The sequence below is a fragment of the Oncorhynchus clarkii genome, chromosome 19 (assembly GCF_045791955.1).
Source record: "Oncorhynchus clarkii lewisi isolate Uvic-CL-2024 chromosome 19, UVic_Ocla_1.0, whole genome shotgun sequence".
NCBI classification, from domain to species: Eukaryota; Metazoa; Chordata; class Actinopteri; order Salmoniformes; family Salmonidae; genus Oncorhynchus; species Oncorhynchus clarkii.
In genome coordinates this window covers 49,345,736-49,371,216 of record NC_092165.1, presented here as the reverse complement: position 1 = coordinate 49,371,216, position 25,481 = coordinate 49,345,736, and the positions used below count along the sequence as shown (strand labels likewise).

The window sequence follows — 25,481 nt, the reverse complement described above, 5'->3', positions numbered from 1 at the left end:
TGATCAACGACATTGTAGTTACGCCACAATACTAACCTAATTGACAGAGTGAAAAGAAGTAAGTGTGTACAGAATAAAAATATTCCAAAACATGCATCCTGTTTGCAACAAGGCACTAAAGTAATACTGTAAAAAAATGTGTCAAAGCAATTCACTTTTTGTCCTGAATACAGAGTGTTATGTTTGGGTCAAATCCAATACAACACATTTCTGAGTACCACTCAAGTGGTGGCTGCTTCATGTTATGGGTATGCTTGTAATCGTTAAGAACTGGGGAGTTTTTCAGAATAAAAAAGACACAGAATGGAGCGAAGCACAGGCAAAATCCTATAGAAAAACCTGTTTCAGTGTCACGATCGTTTGTAGAAACGGACCAAGGCGCAGCGAATGTTGAGTTCTACATAATCTTTTAATAGTGAAACTTAGCAAAAACAATAAACTAATAACGTGACGTGACGACAATGGAGTGCTGACATACAACTACCCATAAACAATATCCCACAAACACAGGTGGGAACAAACACTACTTAAATATGATCCCCAATTAGAGACAACGATAACCAGCTGCCTCTAATTGGGAATCATACAAATCACCAACATAGAAACATGAAAACTGGAACACCCACATAGAAATAATAAACTAGACTAACGCCCCAGTCACACCCTGACCTACTCCACCATAGAAAATAAGGATTCTATATGGTCAGGACGTGACATTCAGCTTTCCATCAGATACTGTAAGATGAATTCACCTTTCAGCAGGACAATAACCTAGAACACAAGGGCAAATCTACACTGGAGTTGCTTACCAAGAAGACAGTGAATGTTCCTGAGTGGCCGAGTTACAGTTTTGACTTAAATCTGTTTGAAAATCTATGGCAAGACTTCAAAATGGCTGTGATCAACAACACATTTCACAGAGCTTGAAGAATTCTTAAAATAATAATGTTAAAATGTTGTACAATCCAGGTGTGCTAAGCTCTTAGAGACTTTGTATTATAGAGTATGGTGTATAGATGGGTGAGAAAAAAACATATATTTAATTCATTCTTTATTCAGGCTGTAACACCAAAATGAGGAATAAGTCAAGGGGTATGAATACTTTCTGAAGGCACCGTATCATACTGAATGGAGTGTCTCGGATTTACGTACAGGTTTCCCACTGTGATAAGTACCAATCCGCAGAGATTCTAGATGTGTTTCATGCTTTAGAATCCCTAAGCCTCTGTTAAACAGAGCACTCACACTTGCAATATTCTCTGCTGTTTGGTCTTGTTTATGGCTCTTCTTTGAATACTTTATTTATATATATTTTATTGTTAACACATTCTGAAAGCTTCCTTGAGATCTCAGATTACGTTGGATGCCTCCTGTGGTATAAAATAAACAGGCAGTGAAATGTGATTTCCAGAATTTGTTTATCCAAGTGGTTTATTTCAATGTAAAACTCACTGACCAGGATGACAGCATGATCCCCTCCACCCTCAACTGAGTAAGTGTGGACAAGTTGTAGCTCAAGGGTTTACTTAATAATTAAGTTCAGCTGAGGCTATTGAAATGTAAGGACATATTCAGGGAGGAGGCATTCCTAACTACTACGAATAAGTGAAAGATCTTAATGTCCCATCCTCTATAAATATGCTAAAGGTTTTATTGCCACGTCTAAAAGACATGCCAAACCTTTTGTGTTTAATCTGCGTTGTTAATTTATGTCAACAAGAGGACTTAATATGCTGTATGTCAATCCAGAGAGAAGGTTATGAGCTGTTGTGTTATGGTTGCCTTGTATGGAACTTATTGTCCCGGTTTTTCATGAAAACTAAATTGGGATATTCAATAAATGGGTACCATGAAAATGACTTGTATTTAAAGGCCTCGTCAGAGAACATTGAGTAAGGGAAAGGGGGATACCTAGTCAGTTGTACTACTGAGTACCTTCATCTGAAATGTGTCTTCCGCATTTAACCCAACCCCTCTGAATCAGAGGTGCGGTGGGCTGCCTTAATCAACGTTCACAGCACCTGGGGAACAGTGGGTTAACTGCCTTGCTCAGGGGCAGAACAACAGATTTTTACTTTGTCAGCTCGGGGATTCAATCAAGCAACCTTTCGGTTACTGGCCCAACACTCTAACCACTAGGCCACCTGCCGACCCTACACTCCAACCACTAGCAACCTGCCGCCACTACTCTCCAACCATTAGGCTACCTGCCGTAACCAACTATACTTAAGTTTGATGGATCTGTTTGTCATTATATTAATTTGCGTCAGTGGCGTCTTCAGTAATCTACTTGTCTTGATTGAACTGGCTGTTCATGCAGCTGTGTTGATATACAGGCCCCAGCGTAGACAATATCTCTCATTTGAACTTTAAAATGGAAGGACAGCCTGGTGTCCCACTGTCTAATAGTCCTCTGCTGTCAACCATGTTGTGTGGAAACACTAGGGACACACAGTCAATAAAAACAATCATGTAACCACTTGTCTCTCTCTTTCGCTCTCTCGCTTTCAGCTGGCAGCTCCAGTCATGCTCTACTGGACATGTCCCTGGAGGAGAGCTTCATGTTTCCCCATCACTTGAGTCCTAAGGACAAGAGCCAAGGTAAGAATCATCCACACCAAGCTGTTTGTCATTTGGAGACCTAGGGAAGAAGCATGATTTACTTAGTAAATCAATCACATAGAACTCTCCCCCATATCGTTAGTATGAAATATTCAGTGTCAACAGATCTTAATTTAATCACCCTTTGTTGCTGATCATTTTCCTACACAGGAAATGCAAACTTGTAGTGTATTTGAGTTGTATCAACCCCAACAAAAATAGCCATGAATTATAATCCACATAATAATTCACATTTCCTGTTTGTGCAGATTATTTTCCTGCTGTAGAAAACTGGCTCAAATTAAGTTCCTACATCTGTATGGAACCCAACCTGTTTAGTTTCATTAATGATATTGTGTGTCAGGGACAATGGGGTTCCGGGTTTCTGTTACCTAGAAATGTGTTGCCTTATAGGGCTGCCGTTTCTCTTATGTGTGGTCTGCAGAGAGGGAATCAATGTAATTTAAACTATAGAAAGCACTAATCTAATAGTGTTTGTCATAGCTGTTACAACATTGTAATGTGTTCAAAGCTCACGTTGGCAGTCGCGTGTGTTCTAAATGAGACTTTGCGCATTAAATGAAGACCCTGATGAAATTGAGCTTCACACAAAAATCCTCATCTGCATGTTTTATTTACGACCAAAACGTGTCTTAAATGTTTCACCTAACCACTTACATTCTAGCATTTCTGTGTCCCAGAGGAAAGAGATGTGGTTGTCTTATTAGTGGTTTCACTCCTTCAGGACACATCACATGACTCCTCCACATTCACTTGGATTAGATTAGGATTGTTAGACTCAACATGCCAATTATGGAGCCCTTAAAAATGTATATTTTCCTTTTCCAGACTGACATTCCCTGTTCTTCTCTGATTATATTGGAGTTGTTTGTATGTTTGATCATTCACAAATCACTAGTTGGTGCTACAGTAGGCTTCATCAGACACCAAGGAACGTTCTTAGTCTGCATTATAAAGCAATTTTGAATTGTCTTGTCGGTGTCGATTTGGAGACTCATATCTCTTGCACTGAACTTTGGGAAAGTTAAAGCGCTAATGGAATCCGTCTGAAACAGCTCAGAACACTAAGCAGAGTTTCTAAGGTCATTTTAATCGAGCTTGGTTGATGAGAAGAAAGTGTACTGAATATGTACTGACATGAGTCATTTGAACGTGAGTGTGTGTGTCTAGTAGCATTATGTTAAATGATGGCTTTTAAGGCTCTGATATGCTTTATAATGGGTTTTCAATGTTAAACTAAAAAGACAATTTCAACTAATCATGCTGTATGCCTGTATCTGGTTTGGCGTCTGCTGTTCTTGGAGATAGTCAGAGTGGTCTACTTATTGCCACTGTCTGAGTCTGGTAAATATGCTCTCAGGTAATGGGGCAGCAGGTAGCCTAGTGGTTAGAGTGTTGGGCCAGTAACCTGAAAAGTTGCTAGATTGAATCCCTAAACTGACAAGGTAAAATTCTGTCGTTCTACCCCTGAACAAGGTAGTTAACCCACTGTTCCTAGGCCGTTATTGTAAATAAGAACTTGTTCTTAACTGACCTGCCTGGTTAAATAAAATACAAAATATCCATGTCAGAAAGCTCCTTTGGTACAAGTGAAAAGTGTTGGTGACTGCTGTGAGGCTACCAATTATGTATATCACTCTGCATCACTTGTCTGAATATGTTGACAGTAGAAACAGTAAAGCCTTCTAACTGTGGTAACAGTAACAAGGACACTGTTTCTATTTTAGCCAATTTACTGTAACCATAATGGTTTCAAATGATAATTGGCCTGAGATTTGGTTCACTTCTACTAATTTCACCCATGGGCATCTGGAGTGTTTACTTCTGTTAGGAGCTGTTGGTGGAGTGGAGTATACAGTTAAGGCATTGTGATGTCCTCATTTCATCATATTTCTGAAGCAGACTGCAATGTTGGCCTAATTTGGCATCAGATGAGGATCATTAGTTCCATGCGTTTCTGTCATTCATTTGTATAATTAATTTAAACTAATTTAATTACAATCAGGTGCAGTTTCCCTCTTGATTTCCATGTGAATTAATACAGTACTGAACACAGTACAATATAAATTACATCATACAGTGGCCAATGTTTAGCAAGAATGTGTGAACGGAACATAGAGTCAGTCTCAGACATAATGGATCTCTTTTTCCTCACTCCTGCAGCTACCTCTTGTGATTTTGAATCGCCTTGCTCTTGGACCTTCTCCAATCACAGTGTCAGAAATGACTGGAGGGCCATGTCACCACAGCAACAAAGATCCAGCACACAGGCCATGAAGCCAGTCAGCGACCATTCGGAGGGGAACTCTGACGGTAAGGGAGGAAGCACAGTCACAAAGAGAATACTCCATGTGTGTTTCACTCACACCTTTAAATGTGCTACTCCTTTCATCTCACTGAGAGCATAGTGTAGTATACTGTGTCGTGTCTTTGGCATCATTAAAAGTGAAGACTGTTATTTTATCAAATCAATTCTCTGTAATTCTTATTACGTGATTCAACTAATCATGTAAATGTAATTAACTAGGAAGTCCGGGCACCATGGAAAATCTTCAGATTACAAAGTTATATATTTTTTTAACATTTTGTACAAAGATATTTTAATATCTGATCAATTAGTCTTCTATTAATTAACTATTCTTTACCTCCCGTCAGTCTCATTCCAAACGTCGTAAAGTGTTGGTTATCTGTAAAAACCCAGCCTTTAGTATGAATCATCCATACACCAATTTGCTTAATCATTTATTTACTAACTAAATAATCACAGAAATGCATAAACAAACAAACAGTAGATATGTTACTAACAAATGATAGGGAAGATTCCCTAGTGGGCTAAGCTGATATGACGGCTTGGTGGACGAAGGGAAGTGGGTGTGGACTGAGAGAGAGCGGGAAAGACAAAAAGGGATCACTACACACAGTTGATAATTATATTCATTGAAATGCTAATCCTTTGCACATGAACGCTCACTCATTCGGGAATAATTGCAATCAATATATATTTACACTCATGTGTCGTGATCTTCTCTGTTGGAGTCCGGTCCGTCTGCTGGAGAATTCCAAGTCTCTCTCTCTCTTTCTGTTTCCCTGAAGATCAAATTCTTTCGTGGTTAGATGGATACTTCAGGGTACCATTCAGAAATATTCTCATAGATAGATGTTTCGGCGGTTGTCGGTATTCACATCCCAGGTTTACATAATTTCTAGCTGCAGACTAGTAATTAGTATCTAAGATTTTCTCTTATTCGGTAGGGTTCGATAGTCTCAGAGTTGAACCATTTCCAGCCGTGTAGCCAATGCTCCACGTGGTATGGTCAGGAATTCAATAACTATTCGCAATCACAGCTCACGCTGTGGGATTGCTCAGTCTTGGTACTCTAACCTGTGCCAGCTCAGCTGACACCGAGGTATGCATGGTCTAAAGAGGATTTCCGCAGGAGGGGGTTTTATTCGTAACAATAGGAAAGGGCTGTTCCATGACGCCGGATCGTGTCTGTGCTCATGGGGGAGGGCCAATGACTTAGTTAAACTTTAAAGGAAATGCAAACTCTCACATTAAAGGTTTAACATCACATTACATCATTTCACAAATAGTTTAATCTTTACCCGTTCATTTTATACAATAATTAGATGCAAACCTCCTAACAGAGGCTCTTGTATAAACAGAGTCATGTAATGTGGCTGTATTGTCTTTCATTTGGTCACAAACATGAAAAAGAAAACAGACCGGTCGTAGCTGGCTTCTCCACTGACCGTTTACACATTCTCCAAAACATGGATATTGTTCAGTTCTGTGATGTAGTAGAAGTTCCTTTGTTCTACTGTGAAACTCTCTCTCTCTCTATACTGCATGGCTGGGGGAGAGAGTCTCCGCCAGGAATTTACGGCCTGAGATAACAGAACCTGGGTTTAGGAGAGAGTGAGAGAGAGGGGGAAGGCACAATCTATATCCAGAAAGGTCCACGTCATGACAGCTGTATTCAGGGAGATGTAATGGAATTGTTAGAGAGATGGTGACGTGTGTTGAGCGCTGGGGGGGACCCGGCCAAGAGAAACAGAGCTACGGTGTGTAACACTGTAAGGAGGTTTATGTGCAGTAGGATAATGCAGCATTTTTCCCCTAATCATTTTGATGTGTTGTTTTGCTTCATAATTAACTGAAAATACTGCTTTCAGTCAGAACAATACAAATATTTCGCTATGGGTTGGGTTTTTCGTCCAAACACTTCAGTTGACTTTGTGGAAATTATTGTCTGTCCCCCCCATTCCAGGTCACTTCCTGCTTTTGAGTCCCTCCGCTTCCTCCAGGGCGTCTAGGAAGTGTGAATACTACATCACTAGTCCAGTGGTCTACAGTAGTGGCCCACTGTGCCATCTGCAGCTGGCCCGCTTTGAGCTGGGGCCCACCGCTGGAAACCTCTCAGTCTTAGTGAAACCAGTCGAATCAGCGTCTGTCATCAGTACAACAGCTCTCAGTGGCAGAGACCAAGATAGCACCAGGTTAGCATGTTTTGATTTTATGTTTGTTCACTTTAACATTCTACACAACTTCTCAACAATCTCTCTTTTGTATTCTTACAGTAGTAGCATTTGCTCAACAAGATTTTTAGTGCGACCATGTGTATCTCACTTGCGGTACTCTACCTTGCATCTTGAGTAAGTTCGTAGCAAATCAAATCAAACTTTATTTGTCACATGCGCTGAATACAACAAGTGTAGACCTTACTGTGAAATGCTTACTTACAAGCCCTTAACCAACAGTGCAGTTCAAGAAGAGTTAAGAAAATATTTACCAAATAAACTAAAGTAAAAAATAATAAAAAGTAACAAAATAAAAATAACAATAACGAGGCTATATACAAGGGGTACCGAGTCAGTGTGCGGGGGTAGATATTAAACAGCGAGTAGCAGCAGTGTACAAAACAAATAGGGGGATTAATGCAAATAGTCCGGTGGCGTTTTGATTAATTTTTCAGCAGTCTTATGGCTTGGGGGTAGAAGCTGTTAAGGAGCCTTTTGGTCCTAGACTTGGCGCTCTGGTACCGCTTACCGTGCGTTAGCAGAGAAAACCGACTATGACTTGGGTGACTGGAGTCTCTGACAATTTTATGTGCTTTCCTCTGACACCGCCTATTATTGTAGATCCTGGATGGCAGGAAGCTTGGCCCCAGTGATGTACTGGTCCGTACGCACTACCCTCTCTAGCGCCTTACAGTCAAATGCCAAGCACTTGCCATACCAGGCTGTGATGCAACCTGTTAGGATGCTCTCGGTGGTGCAGCTGTATAACGTTTTGAGGATCTGGGGACCCATTGCCCAACCAGTTTTATCTCACTCTCTTCATTCAAAGACTCAAACATGGATACTCTTACTGACAGTTGTGGCTGCTTTTGCATGATGTATTGTTGTCTCTACCTTCTTGCCCTTTATGCTGTTGTCTGTGCCCAATAATGTTTGTACCATGTTTTGTGCTTCTACCATGTTGTGTTGCTACCAGGTTGTGTTGTCATATGTTGCTGCCTTGCTATGTTGTTGTCTTAGGTCTTTCTTTATGTAGTGTTGTGTTGTCTCTCTTGTCGTGATGTGTTTTGTCCTATATTTATATGTAATTTATTTTTTAGTTAAATAAAGGTTAAATATATATATTTTTTAAATGTTATGATAGATCGTTGGTGATGTGGACACCAAGGAACTTGAAACTCTCGACTTGCTCCACTACAGCCCTGTCGATGTTAATGCATATCTGACAGGTCTCAGATAAAAGGATTAGAGAATTACTGGATTTCTCTGTTCCAAATGAAAGTGGTTTAAGATGCCATGCAGTGGGGTCTCATACCTCCTGTGTTGTCGTTGAGCTCAGGGAATCTCAGTTAGATGGTTATTGTATGGTACTGCAGGAGCAGAAACAGCATTAGAGCCAATGTGAAATCAATATTCCCACTGGGCAAAGATGTCAATTCAATGTCTTTTCCACGTTGGTTCAACATAATTTCATTGAAATGATGTGGAAACAACATTAATTCAACTAGTGTGTGCCCAGTGGGCTTCAAGCACATATTCAACTGCAAAGACCAGTTTTTTCCCCCAATGGTTTGCAAAGAAGGGCACCTATTGGTAGATGGGTAAAAAAAAAGCAGAAATTGAATATCCCTTTGAGCATGGTGCAGTTATTAATTACACTCACTGCACACAGTCACTACAAAGGTACAGGCGCCCTTCCTAACTAAGTTGCCGGAGAGGAAGGAAACAGTTGCAGAGATTAATCAACAACATTGTACTGACAGAGTGAAAATAAATTGTTTACATTTTTTTAATTATATTTATTTTATTTTTTTGCCCTTTTTCTCCCCAATTGGTAGTTACAGTCTTGTCTCATCACTGCAACTCCCATGCAGACTCGGGAGAGGTGATGGTCTTGAGCTGTGCATCCTCCGAAACACAACCAAGCCGCACTGCTTCTTTGACACAATGCCCACTTAACCCGGAAGCCAGCCGCACCAATGTGTCAGGGGAAACACTGTACACCTGGCGACCGTGTCAGCATGCCCTGTGCACGGCCAGCCACAGGAGTCACTAGTACGCGATGGGACAAGAACATCCCTGCCGGCCAAACCCTCCCCTAACCAAGACGACAGTGGGTCTATTGTACCTTGCACCATGGGTCTCCCGGTCACTGCAGGCTGCGACAGAGCCTGGACTTGAACCCAGATTCTCTAGTGGCACAGCTAACATTGCAATGCAGTGCCTTAGACCACTGCGCCACTCGGGAGGCCACAAATATTTTAAAACATGCATCCGGTTTGCAATAAGGCACAAAAGTAACACTGTAAAACATGTGGCAAAGAAATTAACTTTTTGTCCTGAATCTGTTTTGGGCAAGTCCAACACATCACTGAGTATTTTCAAGTATAGGGGTGGCTGCATCATGTTATGGGTATGCTTGATATCGGCAAGGACTAGGGAGTTTTTAGGATAAAAATAAACAGAATAGAGCTAAACACAGGCAAAATCATAGAGGAAAACATGGTTCAGACACTGTGTAACAAATTCACCTTTCACCAGGATAATTACGTAAAACATAAGGCCAAATATTCACTGGAGTTGCTTACCAAGACTACAATGAATATTCCATAGTGGCCTAGTTACAGTTTTGACATTAATCAGCTTGAAAATCTATGGCAAGACTTGAAAGACTTGAATGATCAACAACCAACTTGACAGAGCTTGAAGAGTTTTTTAAAGAATAATGTGCAAATATTGTACTATCCAGGTGTGCGAAGCTCTTAGGGACTTAGAGTGTCTAGTTTGAGAACAAATTACTCGCAAGTCCTCAACTGGCAGCTTCATTAAATTGTACATGAAAAACACCAGTCTCAACCAGTCTCAAACTTTTGAACGGTAGTGTAGATGCAACACACTTCTCTCATTAAACTAAAGTTGTTTATCTACTTACTGCACAGATGGCCAAACACTGTTTGGGACAATAGACAAGGCTGTTTAGATACTTATTTGAACAGAAAGTGCTTTCAACATTTTGCCGTCCAGACACACAAACAAACACGCAGAAACACACATACATACTGCAGACACACACACTTAACCCTCTGTTTGCTAGGAATAGGGCCCAGTGGGAGGTGCTGGAGGTGGTTATTGGAGAGGTGGATGAGCCCTTCCAAGTGACCCTACTCTACTCCACCTGCCTGGGGAAGGAAAGGGCTTCTCTGGCCCTCGACTCCTTGGACCTCAGAGACTGTGACATGGGTATGTTCTGAACTACATATCCAAACATCAATAGAAACATCAAAATGTAATGCTATTTTTACTTTAGCGTATTATGGTGGACTAAACCAGAAGTTAAATGTGAGCTCTTTCTTGTTCCAGGTCACCAAGAGCTAGGCACAGACTGTGACGAGAGCAAGTCTTTCCACTGTGACTTGGGCAGCTGCATTGACAAGACTAGTGTGTGTGACTTCCACAGTGACTGCCCCCTAGGGGAAGATGAGGGATTTATCTGTGGTGAGTCTGTGAGGGCATCAACAGTGCAACAACATTACATTACATTACTCATGGGCCAGGAAAAACTCTGGGCCCTGTGTACTGTATGTGTACATTGTATCTAATCTTTCCAAGAAACACGTTGTTTATATTTTATCTAAACTTCATACTTTGAGAAATACGATTAAGTTGTGTAATATTCTGACCTTTCAGATAGGTACGGAAGAGTATTAGGCCCAATTCAAGAGAGAAAACAAAAACTAATAAAAAAAAAAAAGTTATTTTTATTTCTTTTTGCACTGAGAATATTTTTTCTAAGTGCCAATATTTCGATAATAAAGTGTCAATATTTCGACAATAAATTCAAAATAAAATTTTGTGAAAAGTGGCAATATTTCAAGAATAAAGTGACAATATTACGAGGATAAAGTAGCAATATTTTGTGAATAAAGTGGCAATATTTCAAGAATAAATGTAAAATTAAATTTTGAGAAATAAAGTAGCAATATTACAAGAATAACGTGTAATGCTTTGTGAATATGGTGGCAATATTTCGAGAATAAAGTGTCAATATTTCAAGAATGAATTTGAAAGAAAAAATTGAAGACAATGTGCCATTATTATAATGTGGCAGTTATATTTCAAGTTTAAAGTAGGGGATTTGGTTAATTGCATGATTCCTGGCTTCCTGTTGCTGTGCATTCCACCATAGAAAGGCCGGAGTTAGATAACGTGGTAAAACTATAATTATCACATTTGAGGTAAGACCCAGATGCAGACGAAATCAAATTAACAACAGTTTATTAATCCAACAGGAGCAGGCAAAAGACAGGTCAAGGGCAGGCAGAGGTCCTTAATCCAGATAGGTGGGGCAAAGGTACAGGACGGCAGGCAGAAAAGGTAAAAAAACGTGAAAAGTAGAAAACAGGAACAATCGAGAGACAGGAACAGAGGGAAAAACGCTTGACGAAACAAAACGAAACAAAACGAATTGGCAAATGACAAACAGAGAACATAAATATACAGGGGATAATGGGGATGATGGGCGACACCTGGAGGGGGGTGGAGACAATCACAAAGACAGGTGAAACAGATCAGGGTGTGACAATAATTTAGAATTGGCTTTATTATTTTAAGTATTATGACCTTAAGGAGTTTGTGCCGCAGATTGGGTCTTTTCAGAAGGAGGAACCACACGGAATTGGATGAGGTATTGACCGTTGTACAGTGAAATCAACATTAATGGGCAAATGCAAGGCTACAGAGGGTTGCATCTTTGTGCAATTCAGAGAGGTTTTGTAGTAACGCAAGACACTATAAGACAGATAATCAAGATGATCGATCGCCAGGTCAAGGTGTGGAGTACACAACCAAAGGTCCCAACGTGCTATGGCATATGGACGGATATGATAAAATGAAACCATATGGTATTGCAATACAGGGCTTCATAGATGGCTTTAGCCTTTATGTTTTGTGGATGGAAGCTTACACCACAAACAATGACCCAAAGGCAATAGCAGATTACTTCATTACATGTGTTACGCATTTGGGAACGTGCCCAGAGAGGGTCTGCACTGACAAGAGGTACCGAAAATGGGCTCGTAGAAAAAATGCAGGTGTTTCTACTCAGAAACCACAATGACAGTTTTGCCAAAGATTGAAGTTTCCTTTATGGATGTAGCACTGTAAACTTGTGAATTGAATCATGGTGGGCATATTAAGAAAACAAAGTGTGCAGTTCTGGATGAACCTCTTCCAAAACCTCTTCCTGGATAGAAGTCCGATACAGTTCTGCTTCCTTAAACGTGTGCAGGTAATAATTATGTTTATTATACCTTACTGATGAAACAATCACACACACCCCACCAGCAGCTATCCTTAACACTTATTTTTATTATCTGCATTAAATTGGTGATATTATTTATTCTTGGTGAGCTTGTGCAGTGACCTTGGCCTAAACTTACCATGTTAATAAGTTCAGTTCAGGGTAATGCCGATCAGTGATGAAATGTTCAGCTCTGATGACTGGGTGGTTGAAGATGATGGGGATATCTGTGCTGACTGTGTAATCAGTGATGCTTGGCCCATGCTGACTGACCTCTGATACTTGGTCTTCCTCCTAGACAATGAACTCAGTGCTGTCATATTCATCATCATCGTGAGACACATCACTCAAAGGCTCAGAGATGGAAGTGTCTTCAAGTCTCTTGCAATGGCTTAGTTACAATATAGAAACTCAACTTGGGTATCTTGACTGTCTCATATATTGTACCAGTGGAAAAATCACCTGGAAGTCTGTTTGAAGTCCCACAACTCAAAGCCAGTCTCAAGGCCTTTGCTGGATTGTCCAGTGCGGAAGAAAATATCCTTTCCCTCTTTCAGGATCTCAGTAACTCCTGCACTGCAGTCCAAAACAACCTTTCTGGTGCCTCTTCCTTGCTTTGCTCTGACTTGTTTGGTGTCCTTGTTACCAGTGTGAATCCACTCTACTTCAATACTACGAGTCCTTGATCTTCCTCTGGTCTTCCTCTGGTCTGCTTCCTCTGATCTTCCTGGGGTGTGGGCTTCTTCTTCCACATTGCTTTGCTTAGTTTCAGCTTTCCACAAGTTTTTCAAAAACACAACATTTCCATATGAGGAAATGAAGCTGGCCATATCTGCATCATCCATGATCAGGACAACATATTTGTCAATCTGTGGGGAAAGGAAATATGATATAATATTCTAAACTATTGGAAATAGTGTACATTGTCATTTCATTATTTTATCCTCATTACATTGCCCTGATATGGATAACTGCATAGAAAACAGCTTTTGAAAATAAAACTTGCTTAAATACTCACAACACAGTAAAGCAAAGGCATAGGTCATTTCAGCAGACAAGAAAAACTGACCAAAATCGACTGTCGACTGCAATATTATCATGCAGCAGGAGGTGACAATACAGTTTTTAGCATAACATTAATTAATAATTAAGAATCCTTAGAGCAGCTATATATCCCTCCAAATTGTTCAAAATGTGCAATGGTGGTTATCTTTATCCCTGACACTTGTTTTTCAAATATAAGTTAAATATTCAACAACAACAAAAAAGTCCAGAACAATCCTATCAAGAAAATGCTGTGGCAAGAACACTCCGCTAGGTGGGTCATAACTATACATAGCTGTTCAGAAATAAGATGCTTCATTATGATGAAATTCACTTAAGTACTTTATACAGTGGTACTTTATACAGTGGTGTAAAGTACTTAAATAGTACTTTTTAAAGCATTTTTACTTACGTCGTTTCTTGGGGTACCTGTACTTTACTACTTCTATTTTTGTTTTGTTTTACTCCACTACATTCCTAAAGAAAATATTAACTTTTTACTCCCATACATTTTTCCTGACACCAAAAAGTACTTGTTACATTTAGAATGCTCAGGCGGGACAGAATTATGGTCAAATTCACTCACCTATCAATGTAACGGGTAATCATTCCTACTGCCTCTGATCTGGCAGACTCACTAAACACAAATCCTGCGTTTGTAAATGATCTCTGAGTGTTGGTGTGCGATTCTGGAACAAGGAGCGCTCTCCTTCAAGCAGTGAATGGGAGTCTATTGGGCGCCAGCACAAAAACCCAACATTAGCACGAATTTCGCAAACAAGAAGTACAACATTACACATATTTTCCGAGATGTGAAACAACACAATGTAACTCCAAGTCAATCCCACTTCTGTGAAATCAAACTGTCCACTTAGGAAGCAACACTGACTGACAATACATTTCACATGCTGTTGTGCAAATGGAATAGACAACAGGTGGAAATTATAGGCAATTAGCAAGACACCCCCAATAAAGGAGTGGTTCTGCAGGTGGTGACTACAGACCACTTCTCAGTTCCTATGCTTCCTGGCTGATGTTTTGGTCACTTTTGAATGCTGGCGGTGCTTTCACTCTAGTGGTAGCATGAGACGGAGTCTACAACCCACACAAGTGGCTCAGGTAGTGCAGCTCATCCAGGATGGAACATCAATGTGAGCTGTGGCAAGAAGGTTTGCTGTGTCTGTCAGCGTAGTGTCCAGAGCATGGAGGCGCTACCAGGAGACAGGCCAGTACATCAGGAGACGTGGAGGAGGCCATAGGAGGGCAACAACCCAGCAGCAGGACCGCTACCTCCGCCTTTGTGCAAGGAGGAGCAGGAGGAGCACTGCCAGAGCCCTGCAAAATGACCTCCAGCAGGCCACAAATGTGCATGTGTCTGCTCAAACGGTCAGAAACAGACTCCATGAGGGTGGTATGATGGCCCGACGTCCAAAGGTGGGGGTTGTGCTTAGAACCCAACACCGTGCAGGACGTTTGGCATTTGCCAGAGAACACCAAGATTGGCAAATTCGCCACTGGCGCCCTGTGCTCTTCACAGATGAAAGCAGGTTCACACTGAGCACATGTGACAGACGTGACAGTCTGGTGATGCCGTGGAGAACGTTCTGCTGCCTGCAACATCCTCCAGCATGACCGGTTTGGTGGTGGGTCAGTCATGGTGTGGGGTGGCATTTCTTTGGGGGGCCGCACAGCCCTCCATGTGCTCGCCAGAGGTAGCCTGACTTCCATTAGGTACCGAGAGCACATCAATTTTGTTTCTGGTGTCCTTTGACAGCTCTTTGGTCTTGGCCATAGTGGAGTTTGGACTGTTTGAGGTTGTGGACAGGTGTCTTTTATACTGATAACAAGTTCAAACAGGTGCCATTAATACAGGTAATGAGTGGAGGACAGAGGAGCCTCTTAAAGAAGAAGTTACGGGTCTGTGAGAGCCAGGAATCTTGCTTGTTTGTAGGTGACCAAATACTTATTTTCCTCCATAATTTGCAAATAAATTCATAAAAAATCCTACAATGTGATCAACATCTACTTTGTGCATGACACAAGGTGTATGAAGGTGTATGATCGCAAACCCCATGAACGTATGGCCGTAATCCAGGCAATGGAGGAGGCATATGGTAACATTCCAGTCTTTTCAGGGGTGGATGCGTCATGCCAGAAGATATTTTTCCACTGTCTGGCCAAGGAGAATATCGCCTGTGATGTTGATGAAAATCTGTGGCCGGACAAAAACAACATATTTGATTGATTTTGTTTCCGCAATGGAGTATTTGTTTCTTGACTTATGATTTAGATTTGACTGTATTTTGGCGATTTCTTTATCTATTTCGTACAATTGAGCTAACATACAGTACAAATAGGCCTATTTTTTATTCCTTTGCATATGCAAAAATATATTTACTGTATGTTTGCATTTTTACTGTACAGTTGCAGTCGGAAGTTTACATACATTTAGGTTGGAGTCATTAAAACTTGTTTTTCAACCACTACAAATTTCTTGTTAGCAAACTATAGTTTTGGCAAATTGGTTAGGACATCTACTTTGTTCATGACACAAGTCATTTTTCCAACAATTGTTTACAGACAGATTATTTCACTTATAATTCAACGTATCACAATTCCACTGGGTCAGAAGTTGACTGTGCCTTTAAACAGCTTGGAAAATTCCAGAAAATGATGTCATGGCTTTAGATGCTTCTGATAGGCTAATTGACATAATTTGAGTCAATTGGAGGTGTACCTGTGGATGTATTTCAAGGCCTACCTTCAAACTCAGTGCCTCTTTGCTTGACATCATGGGAAAATCTAAAGGAAAAAAAAAAGAAAAAAATTATAGACCTCCACAAGTCTTGTTCATCCTTGGGAGCAATTTCCAAATGCTCAGGAAGGAGAAGCGTTCGGAGATTAACATACTTTGATGCAAAAAGTGCAAATCAATTCCAGAACAACAGCAAAGGACCTTGTGAAGATGCTGGAGGAAACAGGTACAAAAGTATCTATATCCACAGTCAAACGAGTCCTATATCGACATAACCTGAAAGGCTGCTCAGCAAGGAAGAAGCCACTGCTCCAAAACCGCCATAAAAAAGCCAGACTACGGTTTGCAACTGCATATGGGGACAAAGATGGTACTTTTTGGAGAAATGTCCTCTGGTCTGATGAAACAAAAATAAAACTGTTTGGCCATAATGACCATTGTTATGTTTGGGGGAAAACGGGGATGCTTTCAAGCTGAAGAACACCATCTCAACCGTGATGCACGGGGGTGGCAGCATCATGTTGTGGGGGTGCTTTGTTGCAGGAGGGACTGGTGCACTTCACAAAATAGATGGCACCATGAGGCAGGAAAATTATGTGGATATATTGAAGCAACATCTCAAGACATCAGTCAGGAAGTTATAGCTTGGTCGCAAATGGTTCTTCCAAATGGACAATGACCTAAAGCATACTTCCGAAGTTGTGGCAAAATGGCTTAAGGACAACAAAGTCAAGGTATTGGAGTGGCCATCACAAATCTCTGACCTCAATCCTATAGAAAATGTATGGTGAGAACTGAAAAAGCGTGTGCGAGCAAGGAGGCCTATAATCCTGACTCGGTTACAACAGCTCTGTCACCAACTCAAGTATGACAATTTAATACTTTTTCCACCACTGTGTGTGTGTATGTGTATATATCAAATTCAATTTTATTGGTCACACACATATTTAGCATCTGTTGGCAGTATAGCGAAATGCTTATATTAGACACAGAACCAAAATATAAAACGCCACACAATTTTAACGATTTTACTGAGTTACAGTTCATATCAGAAAATCAGTCAATTTATATAAATTCATTAGGCCCTAATCTATGGATTTCACATAGATTTCAAATGATTGCTGCATACAAGCTGCATACAAACATGGTCTCTTTTTTGCTTTCTTGAGTAAGGCAGCTCCAAAATGCAGGTGTTTCAGCCTAGCTCAATGCTTTCTGTGGTGGTTGGGCAGCCAGTGTAGATGTTGGTAATGTTCGCTAGTTGCGGTGTGATTGGCTTAGTGTTCTGTCTCTCATGGGGACACTACGTCACCGACAAGTCTAAGAGTAGAGCTCAAAAATTCAAAACCCTTGGGTGCTGCCATAGAGTTACATTAGAAGTGCCCATCCAAGAAGGCTCATTGGCTACATATCAAATCTACAGTAGCTTTTATTGGACTGATCATGTCAACATTATACTTTCTAAATCTTAGCTAGCAGTCATTATCATGAATCAAGTTGACTTTCTACTGGCAAATCCTTTTTAGTCCTTATCATATGAAGAGAAATAATGAAGAGAAATCATAGATAAAACATTTCACTGCTCATCGGCCATTGGACATAAACCTTACACAACAAGTTGGAAATTGCAAATTCAACAATGAGTAGTTTGGAAGAAATCAGTGGCTAACTGCAAGCATTGCAAAGCAATCACTGGCCTGCTATTCAGTGGAGTGGCTGTGTGGTCCAAGTCTGGGATTAAATGTGTCTTTTCCAAGCTTAAAATGATAAACATTCAAAGTTGGCCATGATTTGTGCCAAGCTCAAAACAGCTGTTAACTCGGAGCTGCGAAATATGACTTCTGTGAGTTCAAGACAACTGGGAACTCGGGGAAAAAGCAAGTTCTGACTGGGAAAATAAGTTTTGAACGGTTGTCTAACTCGGAATTGTAAATCCGGAACTCAGGCTTCTTTCTAGAGCTACGACCTGAAGATCACTGACGTTATCATGACTCAGCCTTGAGTTCACAGTTGTCTTGAAAGCACCATAAATCCAGAGAATGCCAGACTTTGATGACATTGTTTGGTGACAAAATTTTCCCACAAAGGATTGCCGCGCCACCTTCCTGTTCAAGTGAGCACATCACAACAAGTTGAGTCCAAAAATGTATTGTATGTTGCTGCATAAATTATGTAATATGCCAGGGAGATATGTATACTGTATCTAAGAAAGTAATACTAAATGTATGTTGTGTAGTAAGCTGTTAGTAGCCCATGTGCCTCACCCTAATAATTTGGTCTATTTTCCACTCTTAATTTTGCCTACTGCTTTGATTTGGTGGTGCACATGTAGCCTATAACCTGTTTTAGAGAAATGTAATCATTGTAAGAGCTTAGTAACAGCAGTAGTAACAGCAGTAGTAGCAGCAGTAGTAACAACAGTAGTAGCAGCAGTAGTAACAGCAGTAGTAACAGCAGTAGTAGCAGCAGTAGAGTTTGCTAGTGGTGTCGACGAACAACTGCAGACATACCCTAGTAGCCAATTTGTTGGAATTATTGTTTAGAGAGTATGCCATGTCAATGCAAAAATACTACACCAATGTAACACCTAATCATTGACATGTGTGTCTTAAGTGTTAGCCTGTTACCTGATCCATAACCTGTAGACTAGTTATGAACCTGTAATCAATCTGGTTCAAGAATTTTGCTGTCAACGGTGTGACATTGCATCAAGTCAGGATCAACATTCTTCATGCAGACAGAGAGCAGAGCTCTGCGTGATTCTGCTACCCCTATGTATGGTTCTACGCCCCCTATTCACTCACTGCACTACCTCCAGAACTCCCCTATGGCGAACACACCTTTTGCTCCTCCAACTTTGAGAGGAATTCTTCTGCGACCCCACGGTCGTGCAGGAAATCCGAGTTGTTAATGATTGACATCTTCAAGAAGCTAGACCTCTAGCTACATATGTCATGTAAATAGTTAGATGTTAGCATATCTAGAGGTGACTAAGTTGTCAAATTTACTTTAGATGTGACAATGTTTTCATTAGCAAACAAAGTTCATAAAAATAGCCATCAATGCTAATGTTAGCTAGCTATCTATCATTCACTGATCTCTCAATCTAGCTAGCTAACATTATACGGCATCTAAAGTCAATCTGGCGACATAGAAATTACGACAAATGTATTTCTACTAATTATTTGCTTCCTTTTGTAATGTCATTTACCCAAGCCACTGTAATGAACAAACTAGATTAACATCTCACCTGTGTACCGGCTGGCTGGCTGCCAGTCTAGTGTACTGTGATCTGTGCTGATGCCAGCAGTCGCATGTGATTATGGCTTAGAAAAATATCTGTAGCCTAACGTTTTGACTTTATTCTCTAAATATTGTACTATCCGTGCAAAAATGTTGGTTTTACCAAGTGCCACCACACATTGCCGTTTATTACACTTGGCCCTACTATTCCGTGGATAGGCCTTCTCCATAATTCATTGTTAGCTAGTGTAACGGATGTGAAACGGCTAGCTTAGTTAGCGGTTCGCTCTAAATAGCGTTTCAATCGGTGACGTCACTTGCTCTGAGACCTTGAAGTAGTAGTTCCCCTTGCTCTGCAAGGGCCGTGGCTTTTGTGGAGGGATGGGTAACGATGCTTCGTGGGTGACTGTTGTTGATGTGTGCAGAGGGTCCCTGGTTCGCGCCCGGGTATGGGTGAGGGGACGGTCTAAAGTTATACTGTTACACTTAGATACATTTTTTTACTCACTAAAAACAATATTATTTCAAAGTAAGTTTTATAACGTTGGATCAGATTATGTTTGAAACATCACCGGGAAAAAGAGTTTCCCCATCTTTAAATCACACTGTTTTTGTTGAGTGCGGTGCTACTTGCAGGGTGCATGCCGCTTGCATAAACTATATTAAAGTTTAATGACTACGATAAATACAGTGCCTTGCGAAAGTATTCGGCCCCCTTGAACTTTGCGACCTTTTGCCACATTTCAGGCTTCAAACATAAAGATATAAAACTGTATTTGTTTGTGAAGAATCAACAACAAGTGGGACACAATCATGAAGTGGAACAACATTTATTGGATATTTCAAACTTTTTTAACAAATCAAAAACTGAAAAATTGGGCGTGCAAAATTATTCAGCCCCCTTAAGTTAATACTTTGTAGCCCCACCAATTGCTGCGATTACAGCAGTAAGTCGCTTGAGGTATGTCTCTATTAGTTTTGCACATCGAGAGACTAAAATTTTTTCCCATTCCTCCTTGCAAAATAGCTTGAGCTCAGTGAGGTTGGATGGAGAGCATTTGTGAACAGCAGTTTTCAGTTCTTTCAGTTCTATCTTTATGTTTGAAGCCTGAAATGTGGCAAAAGGTCGCAAAGTTCAAGGGGGCCGAATACTTTCGCAAGGCACTGTAGTTAATCCTTTCACTGGAAGCAGTAAGCCAACAGTAAGTGCTCTCCTCCTCTCTATGTCTCAGTCCCTTACGCAAAGAGCAAAGTATATCAACCACTAGATGGACATTGCATTAAGAGACAAAAGTGCCAGCTAGAGTCCTCCCACTAAGGCTAATATGTTTCTTTGGACCATTATCTGTGGGTTTGTTAAGGTTACTGTTTCTCCGAGGCACCCCTTGAAACTGAAATACCATTATTCAACTGTCATTTGAATTGAAATGCTCCTTTAAGCTGCAACTTTGTGAAATTATACAGTGAATTTAGCAATTAGTGAAAACACGAAGGTACACTCAGTGCTTGCAGCCCTTGCATCAATGCTCACAACAACACCATTAGTCATACAAGCCTTCTCAACACTCACAGGGTGACATGTATTGTCATCAGTCTTGTCCTGGAGGCAGAACTGAGCTAATTCTGTTTCATATTTAGTCAAAATTTGCTATGTTGTACAAATTAATTTAAACAGAAATGTGCTTTTTTGCTTAAGGTTAGGCATTAGGATTAGCAGTGTGGTAAAGGTTAGGGTTAAGCACTCTTCCAGAGCTGCCTGCAGAACAAGATTCATGACGAAGAACACTAACCTGCTCAACACTCAATCAAAACATTCATCATTCAATGCAAAGAATAGTTCCCACATGGAGAATAAAACTGATCCCTCCAGTAAGTAATGACATGAATAATGTCTATTGAATAGTGGAACCCTGGAGAGATGACATGGCTTCAGCACAATAGGATAGCCTTTCTTTTGCACATTCAAAAGACACTACATTTTGAGAAGAAAATATAATGTGCTGGAGTGCTCAAGTTAGTATACAATACAAGGTGCTCTTTAAAAAGGGTAATCAATAGATCTTGTCACCATGCCCTATTTCATACTTTCCTAAAAGCTTTCATTTTTATAAGCTGTATCAGTATTTATAAGTGTACAGATCACTGAATGAGCCAGTGAAGTGAGTATGTTTTGGTCCACTGTGTCCCTATGGAGATTCTCTGCCCTATGGAGCCCACTGTTCCTTTGAGCCTGGGTCCTGTGGCTGGTCAACGTCCAATGAGCTGTCTTCTTGGAGGAGGGTCAGTGGGGAGGAACTGGAAGACAGTGAAGACATGCTGGGGACAGCTCTGCAAAATACACAAGGTAAATGGTGCAAAACACAACAGGTCAATTGTGACCAGTTGCTGTTGAGTCTCCTCTCTATCAGGTCCTGGAGCTAAGAGGGGAACTACAGAATGAGAACACTGTATAGGCAAAGATGATCCTTCAGGTTTCTTTCTCATATTACACAGAGACTGGAAATCCATTTGGGTTTTTATGACTCCAATGGGATTTTAATTCTCCCCCTGTCCGAGTCTGTAATACCAACATGTTTTAAGCAGACCACCATAGTCCCTGCACCATAGTCCCTGTGCCCAAGAACACTAAGGTAACCTGCCTATATGACTACCGGCCCGTAGCACTCAAGTCTGTAGATGGCGCCGGAGAAGAAGGCTGACGTTTTACGTGTTCCTAACTAATTGTGTTTTTTTTATTGTTTCTTTGCGATGTTTGTAACTTATTTTTGAAACGTATTTTATACGTAATGTTGCTGCTACCATCTCTTATGACCGAAAATAACTTCTGGACATCAGAACTGCGATTAATCACCACAGACTGGCAGAATCCTTTTTTTCCTTTAACGAGTCCGACGAGCCCGACGTGGATGACATACGTCTGGTAAGACGCCGATGTGTAATTTTGTAAATAACAGCTGGTGCACGTTATCTAAGGAAGTCTCAAGGTTTTGCTCGCCTGAAGCAGAGTATCTCATGATAAGGTGTAGACCACAGTATCTACCTAGAAAGGTTTCATTTGTATTTTTCGTAGCTGTCTACATACCACCACAGACTGATGCGGGCACTAAAACCGCACTCAATGAGCTGTATTCCACCATAAGAAATCAGGAAAATGTTCACCCAGAGGTGGCGCTCCTAGTGGCCGGGGACTTAAATGTAGGGAAACTTTAATCCGTTTTACCAAATTTCTATCAGCATGTTAAATGTGCAACCAGAGGGGAAAAAACTCTAGACCAACTTTACTCCACACACAGAGACGCATACAAAGCTCTCCCTCGCCCTCCATTTGGGAAATCTGAGCATAATTCTATCTTCTTGATTCCTGCTTACAAGCTCAAATTAAATCAGGAAGCACCAGTGACTCGTTCAAGTTACAGGACTTTTTTGCTAGCACAGACTGGAATATGTTCCGGGATTCCTTAGAGGAATACACCACATTAGTCATTGGCTTCATCAATAAGTGCATCGATGATGTCGTTCCCACAGTGACCGTACGTACATACGCCAACCAGAAGCTATCGATTACAGACAACATCCGCACTGAGCTAAAGGCTAGAGCTGCCTCTTTCAAGGAGCGGGACTCAAACCCGAAAGCTTATAAGAAATCCCATTACGCCATCTGACAAACCATCAAACAGGCAAAGCATCAATACAGGACTAAGATCGAATCGTACTACACCGGCTCTGACGCTCTTCGGATGTGGCAGTGCTTGCAAACCATTACAGACTACAAAGGGAAGCACAGTAGAGAGCTACCCAGTGACGTGAGCCTACCAGACAAGCTAAACTACTTCTATGTTCGCTTCGAGGCAAGTAACACTGAAACATGCATGAGAGCACCAACTGTTCTGGAAGAATGTGTGATTGCGCTCTCCGCAGCCAATGTGAGTAAGACCTTTAAACAGGTCAACATTCACAAGGCCGCAGGGCCAGACAGATTACCAGGACGTGTACTGCGAGCATGCACTGACTAAATGGCAAGTGTCTTCACTGAAATGTTCAACCTCTCCCTGTCAGTGTCTGTATACCAACATGTTTTAAGCAGACCACCATAGTCCATAGTCCCTATGCCCAAGAACACTAAAGTATCCTGCCTAAATGACTACTGGTCATGCTCACATCAACACCATTATCCCAGAATGTCTAGACCCACTCCATTTTGCATACCGCCCTAACAGATCCACAGATGATGCAATCTCCATCGCACTCCACACTGCCCTTTCCCACCTGGACAAAAGAAACACCTATGTGAGAATGCTATTCATTGACTACAGCTCAGCGTTCAACACCATAGTGCCCTCAAAGCTCATCAATAAGCTAAGGACCCTGGGACTAAACACCTCCCTCTGCGACTGGATCCTGGACTTCCTGACGGGCCGCCCCCAGGTGGTAAGGGTAGGTAACAACACATCCGCCATACTGATCCTCAACACAGGGGTCCCTCAGGGGTACGTGCTCAGTCCCGTCCAGTACTCCCTGTTCACTCATGACTGCACAGCCAGGCACAACTACAACACCATCATTAAGTTTGCCGATGACACAACAGTGGTAGGTCTGATCACTGACAACGACGAGACAGCCTATATGGAGGAGGTCAGAGACCTGGCCATGTGGTGCCAGGACAACAACCTCTCCCTCAACGTGATCAAGACAAAGGAGATGATTGTGGACTACAGGAAAAAGAGGACCTAGCACGCCCCCATTCTCATCGACAGGGCTGTAGTGGACAATGTTGAAAGCTTCAAGTTCCTTGGTGTCCACATCACCAACATACTAACATGGTCCAAGCACACCAAGACAGTCGTGAAGAGGGCACGACTAAACCTATTCCCCCTCAGGAGACTGAAAAGATTTGTCATGGGTCCTCAGATCTCTAAAAGGTTCTACAGCTGCACCATCGAGAGCATCCTGACTGGTTGCATCACTGCCTGGTATGGCAACTGCTCGGCCTCCGACCCCAAGGCACTTCAGAGGGTAGTGCGTACGGCCCAGTACATCACTGGGGCCAAGCTTCCTGCCATCCAGGACCTCTATACCAGGCGGTGTCAGAAGAAGGCCCTAAAAATTGCCAAAGACTCCAGCCACCCTAGTCATAGACATTTTCCTCTATGATACCACATGGCAAGAGGTACCACAGCGCCAAGTCTAGGTCCAAGAGGCTTTTAAACAGCGTCTACCCCCCAAGCCATAAGTCTCCTGCACATCTAATCAAATGGCTACCTAGACTATTTGCAGGTCTATATACCTGTTGTATTCGGCGCATGTGACTAATACAATTTGATTTGATTTTCATTCCAATTCAAGTTTTCAAAACATTTGGAACCTAAAGGCTTTGTTGGCCTAAAGGAGGAATGCCCTATTGGGTTATCACTGAATAGAATTACATTCCTTTGGACAGTTTGTCGATGATTTACAATCAGTTATTTAAAACACTTGAGTATTATGAAGCCCAGCAGCATGTTGTGTAATGTAAAACATGTCCTATTGCTGCTGAGATGATTTCCATTCATTTTCTGCATTTCAGTTTATAGCTCCAATTGGTTTCAGTCCAAATCGACTTTGAGATGAGGACTGAAAGACTGTTTTCTTCAGAGCTCTATCAGTCATGCCCTGTTGACTGGTGCACTACGTCAGTGTCAGCTCCACTCTTTGTTGTGGTTATTGTCTTTTCACTCAGGGCACTTCCTGTTCCTGGCCGTGAGAAGGAGTAGTTCCAGTCATGAGGTGTCTGTCCGGAGTTACTCCTTCCCACAACCGGTCTCTACCACAGCCTGTCAGGTGAGAGGCGTAAATGGGCATATCTATCCAGCCACCCAATGGCTTCCTTAATGATGAGACAATCTCCCCTTCCAACAACATGTTCACTGATGACTCACTGATGAGTTCTAGACATCTTCATTATGGGAGTTTTAGAACCACCCTCAAGAGATGCTAGCCATAGCCAAGGCCTGTCTATTG

The 25,481-nt window shown here is 41.4% G+C and overlaps 1 protein-coding gene across 1 annotated transcript in view; it reads left to right on the top strand.

The window, feature by feature from the left end:
* Nucleotides 1-25,481, top strand: part of LOC139375341 (tyrosine-protein kinase receptor-like) — an 83,469-nt gene that overhangs the window by 18,097 nt on the left and 39,891 nt on the right. The window contains exons 2-8 of the mRNA XM_071117036.1: nt 2,512-2,601; nt 4,786-4,935; nt 6,894-7,122; nt 10,244-10,383; nt 10,504-10,638; nt 21,679-21,828; nt 25,201-25,301. Of these exons, the coding sequence (XP_070973137.1) occupies nt 2,512-2,601; nt 4,786-4,935; nt 6,894-7,122; nt 10,244-10,383; nt 10,504-10,638; nt 21,679-21,828; nt 25,201-25,301 (995 nt within the window). The remainder of the gene's footprint in view (nt 1-2,511; nt 2,602-4,785; nt 4,936-6,893; nt 7,123-10,243; nt 10,384-10,503; nt 10,639-21,678; nt 21,829-25,200; nt 25,302-25,481) is intronic.